The following is a 16,117-nucleotide window of genomic DNA, read 5'->3' on the forward strand; positions in this document are numbered from 1 at the left end:
ACTCACTCACTCACTGTGCCACTCACTCACTGTGCCACTCACTCACTGTGTCACTCACTCACTCATTCACTGTGTCACTCACTCACTCACTCACTCACTCACTGTCTCACTCGCTCACTCTCTCACTCACTCACTGTAATGATGCTCTTATTTTAGTTTTTCACAGCATGACCAAAGTTTCCAATGTTAATGTTTCCCCTCCCCCAGTTTTATAAAGATTAAAACAAGCATACCATATATAGATACACACTTTGTCCATACCACCTTGTCACAGTGAACCTATCTGTGACATCAGTTACCACCCCGTCACGGGGTCATTTTGTTAAAAACTTATGTAATAGAAAATACATTTTAAATAAATTAATGTTGAATGATGTTCTTGTTGTGTGGACTAATCAAATAAATGTAAGTTTATTTGTATTTTTTAAGTGTATTCGTATGTTTTTGTACAAACAATGAGGCCATTGAAATGTCGAATTCATATTTCAAGATTAAAAAACGAATAATAATTATTTAAATTAAATTATAGACTTTCTATTGATGGTTTCCAAGAAAGGGACATTTTACTATTAGGAAAACATTAGATTTTATAAATATATTTCTTGTTTTACTACACAGATGGCATACATATTGTCCGTGACGGGGTGGTAAAAGAAAGACTTCTGTGCCAGAATAAAACTGATAATATTATTAACAATTTTGTACCTGAGCTGGGAAAATATGTTTTTTGGGAGGATTAACAATATATTTAAAGTTGTAAGTAAAAAAAATAAAGTTTGTTCTTAATGAAAATTTGGAAAATTGCAAAGTGGAAATGGCACCCGTTTCGTAGAATGACTCAAAAACTGTCCAGCAAACTGCATTTGTACCCCTAAACAATAAGTATTAAAATAATTTCAGCTGCATCAAGGTCAAACTCAGCAGGTAAATGCAAAGAGATGCTAGAAATATGAAGAAGGTATATAAAGGACAGGATGAAAGAGTGTATAGGCTGATCTAAAAGATGAGAGACAGAGGGTCAACGACAGGCAGAAAGAGATGGGGGTGGATGCATGTCAGGCCAATCTTTAATCTCTTGTGGCAGAAGGCTTTTCTGAGTGAGATCAAAGGACCCAGTTAGACAAATCTGACCCACTGATAAACCTCACCATATTGTGTGTGTGTGTGCATGTGTGTGTGCATGCAAGCATCCTTAGATGAAACACACAAGGGACTAATGTTTTATTAGTATAGCACACTTGTAATGATTTACGTAGGTTACCGGGAAACATGCTGTTAGTGCTGTTGATATATATGCATAACACTGTTGGATTAAATACACTCACAGGGTTCAGTTTTGATTAACATTAATATAGGGAACACAGAAGCATTCAGTGATAGAAGTGTTTTGTTATGTTGTGCATTTGCAAAATCAGCTTGTTTGTAATGCCTCATTCATTTCCAGGAAAACAAAGCAAAGCAGGATAACTGGTAATGTGGCCTGCTGGATTATAGGCTTCGGGATAATAGTTACTCTCAACGCTGTGTAGTGAACACAAAAAATACCCTTCATACTGGGCTCGCCAGCAAGCCAAGCTTTTACACAGAGCACTAAATTATTGCACGAGGTTTACAATTGTATTGTGCTAAATCACACATCCCCAATAGGTGGTGCTGACTGACGATGCATTTTGCGCCTGCCCACTAGGTAGCGCCACTCACTATTGCAAAGAAATATGGCGCATTTCATTGCAGGGCGCCACACTGGTCGTGGTCGAAAAAAAAATCCTCGCGAATCACACGCAGACTTCGTAGGCATCTATTGTTTTCAATTTTAGTGCATCACCATGTCTCACATTTGTGTTTTGCATCTGAACTCTTTATTTAAAGATGCAGTGTGTAGATTTTAGCGTCATCTAGCAGTGAGGTTGTGAATTGCAACCAACGGCTCAGTCCACCGCTCACCGAAATGTATAGAGAAGCTACGGTAGCTGCCACAGGACAAACATGTTGTTGTTTATGACAAAGTACAGTAGTGACAAAACGCACTCTAAAGAGCAGTTTGTCTGTTTAGGGCTACTGTAGAAACATGGCGGCACAAAATGGCGACTTCCATGTGAAGGGACCCGCGGTGTATGTAGATAAAAACGGCTCATTCTTAGGTAAAAAACACATAACAGTTTATTATGTAAGGTCTTTATACACCACTGATAATATAGTTATGTAGATTATATTGCATTTCTGTCTAGAGATCCTTTAAAATTTTACACACTGCACCTTTAAGCTTCAGATATATATTGTACAACAGATTACTATTAAAGATGCACATTCATTTATAAAAAAAAAATGATTTTGAATTGAACTATAATTCGTACTTAAATAATGTAAAATGCATGCCCAAAGGACAATTCGTACTTTGGTGATTGTCCTTTAATACACCATTCTCATTCGACTATTGTGAAATAACATTAGACAGATGAGGCAATTGGTTATGTACAATAAGACTGCAGAGCCGTATATTATTTCGGTCTTGCAAGAATACATCTTGACGTTTCTCTATATATTTTTATCCAAGCACAAAATCCAAGATTTTGATGTGGTTCTCTTTTAAACAAGGAGACATTTGAGATATTTAGGGTTTATGGGAGAAATCTGAGAAGCAGGAGACTAAAGCAAACCCTCCATTTGCAATCCATTTAATCCCACCGATGTCAAGGAGCGATTATTAAGAGATCTCATGCATGATGTGTCCTTCAAACAAGTTAAGCAATTCTTCTCATCTTACACTTTTAACATCTGAAACCGTACCCGGATCGCAAATCTGCTCTGTTGTCTCATGAAATCCATATATAATTTCCACAACCTGCCTGCATTTTAGCTGTATTTTTGGTTTAAGTTTATTTGTGAGGGTCAAATGTCCTTTCTAACATATAGTGAAATGTCCTTACTAAATGAATAGGCTCATGCATCAACCAAATCATGTTTTTCTTTAAATCTAATGTTGTGCACATTGATTTGTCATTCTGTAAAAGGGTTATGGTTAGGGATAGGGTTAGGCGAAAAAAAAAATCGTATTAGCCTGATATAAAATCAATAAAAGTCTATGAAATTACCTCACTAATATAGTGAAACAAATGTATGTGTGTATAGAGATACGCATGTGTACATGGAGACGAGACTTTATAAGGCAGGGATCCATGGCCACATCAATATCAAGTACACAGATAAACATGATAGAATACAGTCGAACTTAATGTAATTAAACGAACGGTCTTTAAATATCCGTACAGAGCCAGCAGACAGAAGCTCGCAGCGTGAAGTTCACATCGATATCACGGTTACACACAGATACGTGTGACGCATACTGTAGGTCTCGATGCCATCTGAGTAAGGCCTGCTTTTGTAGGTGAAATTAACAGCCTGTGAAAAACACATTAAAGAGCAAGTTTTGCGTGCTCTGAAGGAAATACAAGTGTTTGGAAAAACAGCATTGAAAAGTGTTGAAGGCATAATGCTTCTGTGTCACACTGCAAAGAGTGCAAATGTATTCGCAATGCTGTTCGCACGTAAATGGAAAAAGAGCGTGTTGCAATGTAATAATCATGTAAATTTTACAATGATATATGATGCTCGTTAGAAGTCAGTGCAGGATATTTTCAAACTTGAATCTTAACGATTTTTGTAGAAGTATGAAGTGCACTAGACCAAACAATTATAAAATCAAAGGTGCTGTTAGCTTGACAAGGAGCAATAAAGCACCAATTCGAGCTAAGCAACCGCATTAAAATATAACAGCTATTCAAAGAATTCGCAGGTGCGCATAAACACCTAACAGTTGTACTATTCAATACATTTTTTGACATCTGAAAGTCTGTACTGTTTACTTTTTTACAAGTTGCTAACTTTTCGTACACTGTGAGTTGTACAAAAACGTACAAATAAGGAATTTGCAAACAAACTGCATGTACACGCCTAACAACTGTACTATTCAGTAAACTTTTGACATCAGAAAGTCTCTACTGTTTTACTATGTTAGGAGGTGGCTAACTTTTCGTACGTTGTAATTTGTACAAAAATGAACAAAAAAGAATTTGCAAACAAACTGCATGTACACACCTAACAATTGTACTATTCAGTAAACTTTTGACATCAGAAAGTCTCTACTGTTTTACTATGTTACGAGGTGGCTAACTTTTCGTACGTTGTAAATCGTACAAAAACTTAAAAAAAGAATTAGCAAACAAACTGCATGTATACACCTAACAATTCTACTACTCAATAAATTTTTGACATCAGAAAGTCTGTACTGTTTTACGAGGTGGCTTACTCTTTGTACGTTGTAAATTGTACAAAAACGTAAAAAAAGAATTCGCAAACAAACTGCATGTATACACCTAACAATTTTGACATCAGAAAGTCTGTCCTGTTTTACTATTTTACGAGGTGGCTAACTCATCGTACGCTGTGAAATGTACAAAAATGTACAAATAAAGAATTCTCAAACAAACTGCACGTACACACCTAACAATTCTACTACTCAATCAATTTTTGTCATCAGATGTTTGTACTGTTTCATTATGTTATGAGGTGGCTAACTCATTGTACACTGTGAAACCTACAACAACATCAAAAAAATAAAAAAAACGTTCAAATAAAGAATTCGCAAACAAACTGCACATACACACCAAACAATTCTATTACTTAATAATTTTTTGACATCAGAAAGTCTACTGTTTTACTATGTTACGAGGTGGGTAACTCTTAGTATGTTGTAAATTGTACAAAAACGTACAAATAAAAGAATTCGCAAACAAACTGCACGTACACACCAAACAATTCTGCTACTCAATCAATTTTTGTCATCAGATGTTTGTACTGTTTTATTATGTTACAAGGTGGCTAACTCATTGTTCACTGTGAAACCTACAAAAAAACTTACAAATAAAGAATTCGCAAACAAACTGCACATATACACCAAACAATTCAGCTACTCAATAGATTTTTGACATCAGAAAGTTTGTACTGTTTTACTATGTTACGAGGTGGCAAACTCTTTGTACGTTGTAAATTTTACAAAAACGTTAAAAAAAAGAATTCGCAAACAAAATGCATGTACACACCTAACAATTGTACTATGAATTTTCAGATATTCTGTACTGTTTTACTATTTTATAAGGCTACTAACTCATTGTATGCTGTGAAACATACAAAAAACGTACAAATAAAGAATTCGCAAACAAACTAGATGTAAACACCTAACAATTGTACTATTCAATACATTTTTGACATCAGAAAGTCTGAACTGTTTTACTATTTTACGAGGTTGTTAACTTATCGTACACTGCAAAATGTACTAAAACGTACAAATAAAAAATTTGCAAACAAACTGCACGTACACACCTAACAATTCTACTTCTCAATACATATTTGACATCAGAAGTTTGTACTGTTTTACGATTTTACGAGGTGACTAACTCAACGTACGCTGTAAATTGTACAAAAACATACAAAAAAAGAATTTGCAAAGAAACTGCACGTAACACCTAACAAATCTGCCACTCAATAAATTTTTGACTTGAGAAGTTTGTACTGTTTTACTACTTTAAAACTCATCGTACACTGTAATTTGTACAAAAACAAACAAAAAAGAATTCGCAAAAAAAAAAACAATTTTACTATTCAAATTTACAGTGTAAATTTTTGCCATCGGAAATTCTGTACTAGTTTTACTATTTTACGAGTTGGCTAACTCATCGTAAGCTGTAACTTGTACAAAAACGAAAATAATAATAATTTGCAAACAAACTGCATGTACACACCTAACAATTCTACTATTCAGTACATTTTTACATCAGAAAGTCTGTACTGTTTTACTATTTTACGAGGTGGCTAACTCTTCGTATGTTGTAAATTGTACAAAAATGTACAAATAAAGAATTCCCAAACAAACTGCACGTACACACCTAACAATTCTACTACTAAATACATTTTTGACATCAGAAAGTTCGTACTGCTCTGCTATATTACGAAGTGGCTAACTCATTGTACGCTGTGAAACGTACAAAAACGTACAAATAAAGAATTCGCAAACAAACTGCACGTACACACCTAACAATTTTACTACTAAATACATTTTTGACATCAGAAAGTCTGTACTGCTCTGCTATATATGTAGTGGCTAAACCATCGTACGCTGTGAAATGTACAAAAATGTACAAATAAAGAATTTGCAAACATGTAAACACCTAACAATTCTACTACTAAATACATTTTTGACATCAGAAAGTCTGTACTGCTCTGCTATATTACGTAGTGACTAACCCTTCGTACGCTGTGAAATGTACAAAAATGTACAAATAAAGAATTCGCAAACACGTACACAACTAACAATTCTACTACTAAATACATTTTTGACATCAGAAAGTCTGTACTGTTCTGCTATATTACGAAGTGGCTAACTCATCGTACGCTGTGAAACGTACAAAAAAGTACAAATAAAGAATTCGCAAACAAACTGCACGTACACACCTAACAATTCTACTACTAAATACATTTTTGAACACAGAAAGTCTGTACTGTTCAGCTATATTACGAAGTGGCTAACTCATCGTACGCTGTGAAACTTACAAAAACGTACAAATAAAGAATTTGCAAACAAACTGCACATACACACCTAACAATTCTACTATCTAATGTCAACAATTTATTAAAAAAGTCTGTACTGTTACTATTTTACTCATCGTGAATTGTACAAAAATGTACAAATAGTAATAATGAAGCCCCACCCATAAATTCAACATCACTGGTGCGAAAGCAGATCACACAAAAACGTATTAATGGAATTATACGAATTCATACGGATTAGCCACCTCGTAAAATAGTTATGAATTGCCATGAGAGTCCAATCTGTATGATCAATACATAAACAAATAAATACAAATATTCAGTCCAACCATGCTATTTACATAATTGCCCAACAAATTCTGTAAGATTAGATTTGTAAATGATTACAAATTGCATATTCCTAATGTGGATATCTAATTGAAAACATTAATGAATGCTAGGGATTCAAACATCGAGGGAGAGATGCAGCTTTGAGTTCGAACACACTAAGCGGTACTCCATCAGGAGATGCTCTGCATCCCAATGTGTTTGTGCGTGTGTTATTTTCTGCCTTTTCGCCTCTCCTGCATTTTCCTTTCTGGAGACCTCATCACATATTTTATCAATGGTGTGCAAAAGTATCAAACAAAAAGAGGAAAAACACTGGCAAAGCCCTGATGAGCACAATTTCTTTTCAGATGTGTTCTGAAATTACAAATAGTCAGCGTATAGATCATCTCCAACACTGTTGACTACTTTTGACTGGGATTAAAAATGTCGGATGTCTTTTAGCAGCTTAAACTGGCTAAGAATTGCTTTTTTGTTTGTCACGGTACAGTGAGCCAGCTTTCTTGGTTAAATAAAAGTAGATGATTTATTTAGATGTTAAATCCATTTACAACAGTTAAGACCCTTGTTGTTTCTGTGCCAGATAAATATTGCTGAGATTTTGCGTCAAGTGAATTAAATCATCTCAGAGTTATGTATTTAAAAAGGTTATGCTCCCATCAGTCGACTTTAATTTAGTTATCTTCCCCGACGCATCCTCTTACTGTTGCCACCATCATCTGTGTGTGCGCGCACGCGTTTGTGTGTTCCTGATGGCGATGTGATAGCATTAAATTATGGCGACAGGAATGATTTGATTAACGTCATCACCGCGCGTTCCTCATTTATAGATAATCATCAATCTATCGCTCACTCATGTTGATCTAATTGTGCAATTTGTCACGCCTCTATCCTCACCACAAACAAATGCAGATATAACAGTCATCCAAACAGGCTCCACAGGCGCCGCTCTCCTAGCTTCAAACACTTCACTCTCTCATTGGCTCTATCTTTGGCTGCGTTTCTTGGCCGGGCCTTTCTTAATTTAGACTGATTTTTCCAAATTGATGCTGTAAGAACAAAGGGAGGCGAGCTAGGCATGTGTGAAGGAGATGTGAGTGCTTTTCCCCGTCAGTGTCCCAGGCCTTCTTCTTAACCTCCCTGTGATAATTGGCTACGCAGAGACAGGCGGTGAAAGGAAATTGCAGAAACGGTAAGCTTGCCAACACACACCCAGAGGAGAGCAGCTAAAGTGGAAGGACAGGCACGCATCATCTCGGTTTACCTCTTCAAGATTTAACTTATTTTCTCCTCCTTGCCCTTCTCGGTTTTCCCGCCCTCCCACAGACGGTTGCCTCACACAGTGGTCTCCGAACCCACGTTTGCCACGCTCGTTCAGGCCAACCCGATTGCATTTGTATTCCATTGTGTGCAGCGCATATGTAATATCTGGCAATCCATAGTCTAGCTGTTTGCCAAACTGAAGGCTGAATGTCATGATTCTTTGGAAAGAAAGGTCAGAACCAGATCCAGTCAGAGTCGTAAACTTACTCCCTTGCTTCACCTTGATCAATAATCGAGAAGAAATGAAACGCGAAAGCTAAAAGTAATAAAAGCTCGCGAAATTGAATATGAATAAACAAAACCGAATCAAATTTGTCTCCGACGAACGATTGCCTATTTTCTCCGTTTACATCAAACGTTGGCATTTGATATGGATGAAAGAATAATTGGGTTTGGGGGCGGCAGTGGGGTGGTAGGCAGCTGTTTGGGTTTGTTACCAGGGAAGCTTTCAAATACTCATTAAATGCTTCAGAAAGCCTGTCCGTCAGACCTGTTCGCCGCATCGACTGAAATCCGTTTAGCTCTGTTGACAGATGTGTAATTTCCACGCACCTCCTTTATTGATCTTCTCAAATCGGTTGAAGCCTTGTCACGTTTCTTTTTAAGGCACATCGAGTACTAGGCTTCTTCCTACTATATGTTAACCCTCAGCATTCGACTCCCAAGGTCTTTAGCAAGACATCAAGGTCAACGGTGGACGTATAAACGGTAATTACTGTACTCACCTGCTGTGTGGCCCCGGTTGGTGGCATCGTGATCACTGTCACCCTGTTCGCTGTCTCCGTGTCCACTGTCTTTAGAACTGACGATATCTGCCTCTTGAAACGCTGAACTGTAAAACATTTTAAAAACATGCCGTTGTCATTTAGTAGCTTCGTTTGAAGTGTAGTTTTTCATAGTTTATCGATTGTTTAGTTATATTGCACTTTTGGCAACCGCTGTTTAGACTGCTGATTAAATTCAATATGAAATCTGAATTACTCTTCTACAATGTACAATGCATTCTGCAACATAAAGATGACACGGATAGAAGCCGAGTCAGATTTTGGCCAGGGGCCACGTTGGCAATGCTGCTTCGTTTTATCACTTTGTATGGGTGTGTACCTACTTATCCTGTTTTTACAAATATATATATATATATATATATATATATATATATATATATATATATATATATATATATATATATTTATATATATATAAGGGCTGGGCATAGATTCATCTAGATTAATCTCATACAAAATAAAAGTTTTTTTTTTTTTGCATAATATATGAGTTTGTGATGTGTGTAAATATTATGTATATTTAAACACACACACACACACACACACACACACACACACACACACACACACACACACACACACACACATACATATATATATATATATATATATATATATATATATATATACATTTAATAAATGTTTTATTTAAATAGTTTTTTATTTATATATAATTTAGAATATATAAAAATATAAATAAATATATATATACAAATGTAAATGTTTCTTAAAGGAATATTCAATTTTCTTAAAAGAAAAATCCAGATAATTTACTCACCACAATGTCATCCAAAATGTTGATGTCTTTCTTTGTTAAGTCGAGAAGAAATTATGTTTTTTGAGTAAAACATTGCAGGATTTTTCTCATTTTAATGGACTTTAATAGACACCAACATTTAATACTTAACTCAACACTTAACAGTTTTTTTTTCAAAGGACTATACACAATCCCAAACGAGGCATAAGGATCTTATCTAGCAAAACGATTGTCATTTTTGACAAGAAAAATAACGGGTATACACTTTTAAAGCACAACTTTTTGTTTAGGTCCGGTCCAGCGCGACCTAACGTAAATACGTATTGACATAGGTAGGTCACGTGTTACATATATAAAACGCACATTTGCGGAATATTTTAAACAATAAACTGACACAAAGACATTAATTTGTATCAGTTGACATACAACAACGTAGGAACGGTCCTCTTTCACCCCACTTGTAAACACTGGGGCGGAGTTTCGCGCTCCTCCTCTGTGACCTCTTGACATGATGACGTATTGCGTCGGGTCACGCTAGCGCATGACGACCGGATCTAAACGAGAAGCTGCGCCCCAAAAGTGGATACTTGCTACTTTTATTGTCAAAAATGACAACCGTCTGCCAGACAAGACCCTTATGCCCCGCTTGGGACCGCCCACAGTCCCCCGAAACTTCGTTGAAAATACTGTTAAGTGTTGAGTTAAGCATCAATTGCTGGTGTCTATTAAAGTCCATTAAAATGAGAAAAATCCTGCAATGTTTTCCTCAAAAAACATAATTTCTTCTCGACTGAACAAAGAAAGACATCAACATTTTGGATGACATTGTGGTGAGTAAATTATCTGGATTTTTCTTTTAAGAAAATGGAATATTCCTTTAAATACAAACATTAATGTGTGTGTGTGTATTTATATATACATAATAATAATTACACACAGCACAAACTCATATATTATGCAAAAAATACTTTTATTTTGTATGAGATTAATCTAAATTAATCTATGCCCAGCTCTAATACATATATATATATATATATATATATATATATATATATATATATATATATATATATATAATTTTTTTTTTTTTTTTTTTAAAGTTAAATAGTTTTTACAGTACTTTCCGGACTATAATCCGCACCGGAGTATAAGTCGCATCATTCAAAAATGCGTCATTAAGACAAAATAACATATATAGGTTGCAGTGAACTATACGTCGCATTTATTTAGAAAATTGTTTCACAAAATCCAAGCCGAAGAACAGACATTTAATCTGGAAAGGCAAGTTATTCAACTAAACAATAGCAGACAGAACAGCAGGCTGAATAGATGTCTGTACGTTAAAGTAATATTATCAGTTATTTAAACGTTAAACCATAGCATACAGAACTTACCTGGAAGGCCGAATAGGCTAAATCAACCGAACAAGCCAATGAGCATGAAGTTAGCAGGCTCGTCATTCCACATTACTGAATCCGTTGAATTACATAAATACAGAAGCAGCATATGGCGAACTCTCGCGGCTGTAGACGGTAATGTTGTCTCTTGCCTCATAAATGTCAAAATTAATTCGTACTGACTTACGAGGTGCCCCTGACTATTAGACGCAACACCAGCCAAGTTAAACTGAAAAATACGGTAGGTAGCTGAGTTGGTGTGTGCATGTGAATGGTGGATTAGGAGAATCATCGCACCTGTTAACACGTCGAGGTCTATCCACAAGGTAGCTGAGCTCAGTTCTCTGGTGTTTGGTCTAAAAGAGAAGAATAATGTTAATAATAATGGAAATAACAATCTGTGCTTCACATTAAAACACCGATCAGGTCCCGGTTCTGCTCTGACCACACACTACAGCACCTCAACCATAGAACCGCCTTTGTTCGGCTGATACCCAGCGAGTGTGTGCTCGGCATACTTAAAACTCCCATCCAATACACTCCCCCTCCCAACTGAGACTTAACCCCAGCACGGTACACCCTTAGAGAGTGTGCCAAAGGATAGTAAGGTAGAACTTGTTGGATATGGGGGCTTGCTTAAGATAGCATGGCTCATCTCCTGGCTCAGAGGAAAAGAGATGGGGGAAGAAGAGGAGCTGTGTTGGCAGGTAGCGCAGCATCATATGTAACTGACCCTGTAGTGTAATTAAAGCCTCTGAAAATAGAAACGTAACAGCCCGGAGCAACACCGTTGAAACCAGTACATGAGTCACAAGCAGGCAGATGATTACAATCTGACTTTACCAACAGCGGAGGCTGCTACTGAATTACACAGGAAAAGTACTAAATTGCTTTTTAAGGGGCATGTGTGTATGAAGAGAAAATTAGGGGAATTTAACTCTTTTCTCTCTTTGTTTTTTTTTTTTTTTTGCCTTATTTTGGGAACATTGTATAGTAACGTTCATTACAGTTGATGATTTTTATTTAATTCATAGATGTTCCTGTAGCTCAATTGGTAAAGCACCGTGTTGCAACGGAAGCATCAAAAACACATACTGATAAAATGCATGCACTCTTAAAAAAAGGTTCCTTATAGGTTCTTTATCAGGCTGTAACAGAATCTTTCGATGCACTAAAGGTTATTGGTATTGAAAAATGGTTCAAAAACTAAAAAGGTAAGAAAGAAATGGTTCTTCTTTGGCATTGCTGTGAAGAATCCTTTCTGGCACCTTTACTTGTAAAAGATTGCACTCTACACTCTAAAGAATGGTGTTAAATAGCACTAAAAGCTCCTAATCATATGGGGAACCATTTTACTATATAGCACCTACATTGCACCATATGATTCTACTCAGGTGCTACATATGTGCTATATTGCACTAAAAATATTTTCACTCTGATTATGATCCAGTGAAGCACTTTTAATGTTTTTGCTTTGGATAAAAACGTCTGGAAAAATATAACACATTTATACAATTTATGCATTTGTTCGGTTTGTAATAATGAAATTTTAAATAAAGTGTGACTCAAAGAGGTAATAAAATATGCGTTTTACCTCGCTTGATAGAATACTTCCGTTGGAGATTATATCTGGTTGCTGGTCCGCGTAACCGGTAACGATGGCCCCGCAAGGATTGTGCTCCGTGTCTGTACTTCTGGACGGGCTGCAGGGTTTGAGGAACATCAGATCGGTTTTGGCGGACTCCGGTGTCAGGCACACCTGGTAGCAGTAATTCTGGTTTTGGTGGTGGGAGCCGAAGCTCCCCGACTCCTCCACGGGTACCTGCGCGGTGCCGGCCACATTGGTGCTTTGCACGAGCATGATGTCTGACTTGCTGAGTTTCTTCTTGCGCCCTCGCGCTTGACGACTGCAACATTGGCAGCACGATTCTCCAGCCATGCACGTGTAGATGTTTAGTTTCTTGTCTTTTTGACAGCGCACGGCCAGCACGATCATTGCGAGTAGGAAGATGAAGGACACGGAGCCAAGCGCGATGATGAGGATCAGCGTCAGGTCCAGCGAGCCCTCTTTAGACTTTACGGACCCCCGGTCGCCACTCCGGCCCTCCACTACACTGTCCACGAGCAACACGTTAATGCTCGCCGAGGACGAGAGGGGTGGCTGGCCGTGGTCGCGCACCTCGATCAACAGGTCGTACGGGTGCGGCGGGTCTCGTTTGCTGGACACCCGACGCGCGGTGCGCAGCTCGCCGGTTCTCCAGTCCATCCGAAACATCCCAAGCTCGTTTCCGCGAATAATGCTGTATGACAGGCGTGCGTTTTCCCCGTCGTCCGCATCTGTGGCAACGATACGGGTCACCAGGTATCCCGGTTCGGCTGACCGGGGTAAATGTTCCCTCGCTGTACCGTTTTTGCCCAGAGGCGCTATTACAGACGGTGCATTGTCGTTCTGGTCCACTATGATGACATTAACAGTGGCGTTGGCCGTTAACTCGGGTGATCCGGAGTCCTTTGCGTGCACCATGAAACTGAACTCTTTAATTTGCTCGTAATCAAAAGAGCGCAACGCGTACAGATAGCCGTTCTCGGAGTTGATGGACACGTATGTTAAAATGGACATACCCTGTATTTCGCACTCCAATATGGAGTAAGTGACATATGCGTTCTGTCCAACGTCGGGGTCCACGGCGCTTACCGCGTAAATGTACGCGCCCGGGACATTATTCTCTGTCACGTACACGTCGTAAGCCGCCTGCATGAACCTAGGTGCATTGTCATTTTCGTCCGAAACGTGAACTTTGATGGACTTGGTCGTGGAGAGAGAGGGCACCCCCTTATCTTTCGCGACCACCGTGAGCGTGTACGACTCCGCTTTCTCGCGATCCAGCGGGCCGTCCGTGACGATGGTGTAATAGTTTTTAAAAGACGATTTGAGCTTGAACGGCACCTCGCCGTGCAACTCGCAGGTCATCTGTCCGTTCTCACCGGAATCGCGGTCTGTCACGCTCAATAGCGCGATCACCGTGCCCGGGACAGCCTGCTCGCTCACCGACTCGGTGACGGTGCTGAAACTGATCTCCGGCGTGTTGTCGTTCACGTCGATTAGCTTCACCAAAACTTTGCAGTGCGCGGGCACGGCGTTCGCTCCCATGTCTTTCGCCTGCACGTAGATTTGATGCGTGCTGCTCTCCTCGTAATCCACCTCACCGGTCACTTCGATCCTCCCGGTGCGCGAGTCAATGTTAAACAGATCCCGAATGCGCGGGGGATTGTGACTACTTAGCGAGTAAACAATCTCTCCGTTTTGGCCCTCGTCCATGTCGGTGGCGTTCAGTTGGATAACGAGCGTGCCAACAGGAGAGTTCTCACGCAAGCTCACGGAGTAAACGGATTGGTCGAACGTGGGCGCGTTGTCGTTTGAGTCCAGCACTTTAACTACCAGCAATGCGGTACCGGTCCTTTGAGGTTGCCCTCCGTCCACGGCAGTGAGCACGTACCTATGCACCGCCTGCTGCTCCCGGTCCAAGGGTTTATCCAGCACGAGCTCCGCGAACCGGTTGCCATCGCCCTGCGTCTGTACGTCCAAGTAAAAGAAGTTGTTGGTGGTGATGGCGTAGGTGCTCAGGGCATTAGTCCCTACATCTGGGTCAAAGGCATTCTCCACCGGGAACCGGGTGCCCGGCGTGGCGCTCTCGGTGATCTCCACGGTGATGTCCGTCTCTGGAAAACTCGGCGGATTGTCGTTTATATCCATCACCTCGATCTCGACGCGGAACAGTTCGAGCGGGTTCTCCAAAAACACTTCGAGGTGCAGGAGGCACGGAACGGTCTGGCGACATATCTCCTCTCTGTCGATGCGCTCGTTCACCACCAGCGCGCCGTTTTCCAAGTTTACCTCCAGGTACGGAGTGCGCGAGCTCGGCACGGTCTGGAAACGGCGCGCGGAAAGTTTGGTAATGTCCAACCCCAGATCCTCGGCGATATTTCCCACGACCGTCCCGCGCTCCTGCTCCTCCGGAACCGAGAAGTGCAGCTGCGATAACCCTCCATCCAAGATCGAGAAAAAGAGAAATATCAAAATCATTTCCAAACAACAAGTGCGCTCCTCTCTATTCCCTCTCGCTCGCTCTCTCCGTGTCTGTCTGTGCGCAGTTTCTTCTCCGATCACGGCTTAGGAATTACCCATTGCCTTTGTCCAAAAATACATATGCGATGTGTAACTTTCCAAACGAACAAGAAGGCTCCTGTGTGGTATGTCAGCCTGAAACCATGTCGCCATACGCGCAAAGTCCATAGCCATTTGATATCTCAGGGAGTGCGCGATGTAGTAGTCCGTGCGTCAGAACAAGACATTGCAGAATCTACAGATGACCCAATCCTTAATGATGGGGAGCCAAATCTTTCCAAAACTATTTTGCCCAGTACATGAACCAGTCAGTTCCTCGTGAACAAAAACATAAAAATCCTCAAATGCGAACTATTGCATATAGATAACACTTTATGCACGTAGTTTTCTTATGGTCCCCAGTATGTACAGGATGCTTAGAAATCCGTGGATGTCTCCTTGTCGACTTCTGCAAAGAGAGTGAGCGTCCGTGCGTTGTTTTGCGCAGAGCTCTTCCTACCAGCGCCCAATGGAAACCCCGGAGTGCCAGCGCTGCGACAGCTGATTGGTCCGTGGGAACGTCAATCAAAGCTCCCTCTTTAGTGCGCGCTCACAAGCTCACTCCAGCGCCCCTTTCTTTAAACGGAGAATGAGAATTGATTTACATGTCTTATAAAGTCAAACAGGCACTTTCAAGGTAAATATTAGCACGAGAAAACACGCTTACCTGAGCTCTCCCTCCACATTTTTTCCAGTTTTTATTTGCTAGTTTATAAATGCATCCCATTAATTTGCTTGTCTACTTTATTATTAAGCGTTT

General features: G+C 39.5%; 1 protein-coding gene across 3 annotated transcripts in view; it reads right to left on the reverse strand.

Annotated features, from left to right (window-relative positions):
- Nucleotides 1-15,915, reverse strand: part of pcdh10a (protocadherin 10a) — a 28,165-nt gene extending 12,250 nt beyond the window's left edge. For 2 of the 3 annotated variants that reach the window (XM_055205821.2, XM_055205820.2), the window contains exons 1-3: nucleotides 12,787-15,915; nucleotides 11,490-11,548; nucleotides 8,979-9,085 (exon numbers count right to left, since the gene is read on the reverse strand). In XM_055205821.2, coding sequence (XP_055061796.1) covers nucleotides 8,979-9,085; nucleotides 11,490-11,548; nucleotides 12,787-15,276 — 2,656 coding nt within the window. In that variant the 5' untranslated portion in view covers nucleotides 15,277-15,915. The remainder of the gene's footprint in view (nucleotides 1-8,978; nucleotides 9,086-11,489; nucleotides 11,549-12,786) is intronic. The other variant, XM_055205822.2, reaches the window with a different exon arrangement.
- Between the last annotated feature and the right edge of the window lie 202 nt (nucleotides 15,916-16,117).

The sequence above is a fragment of the Misgurnus anguillicaudatus genome, chromosome 3 (assembly GCF_027580225.2).
Source record: "Misgurnus anguillicaudatus chromosome 3, ASM2758022v2, whole genome shotgun sequence".
In the NCBI taxonomy this organism is placed as follows: Eukaryota; Metazoa; Chordata; class Actinopteri; order Cypriniformes; family Cobitidae; genus Misgurnus; species Misgurnus anguillicaudatus.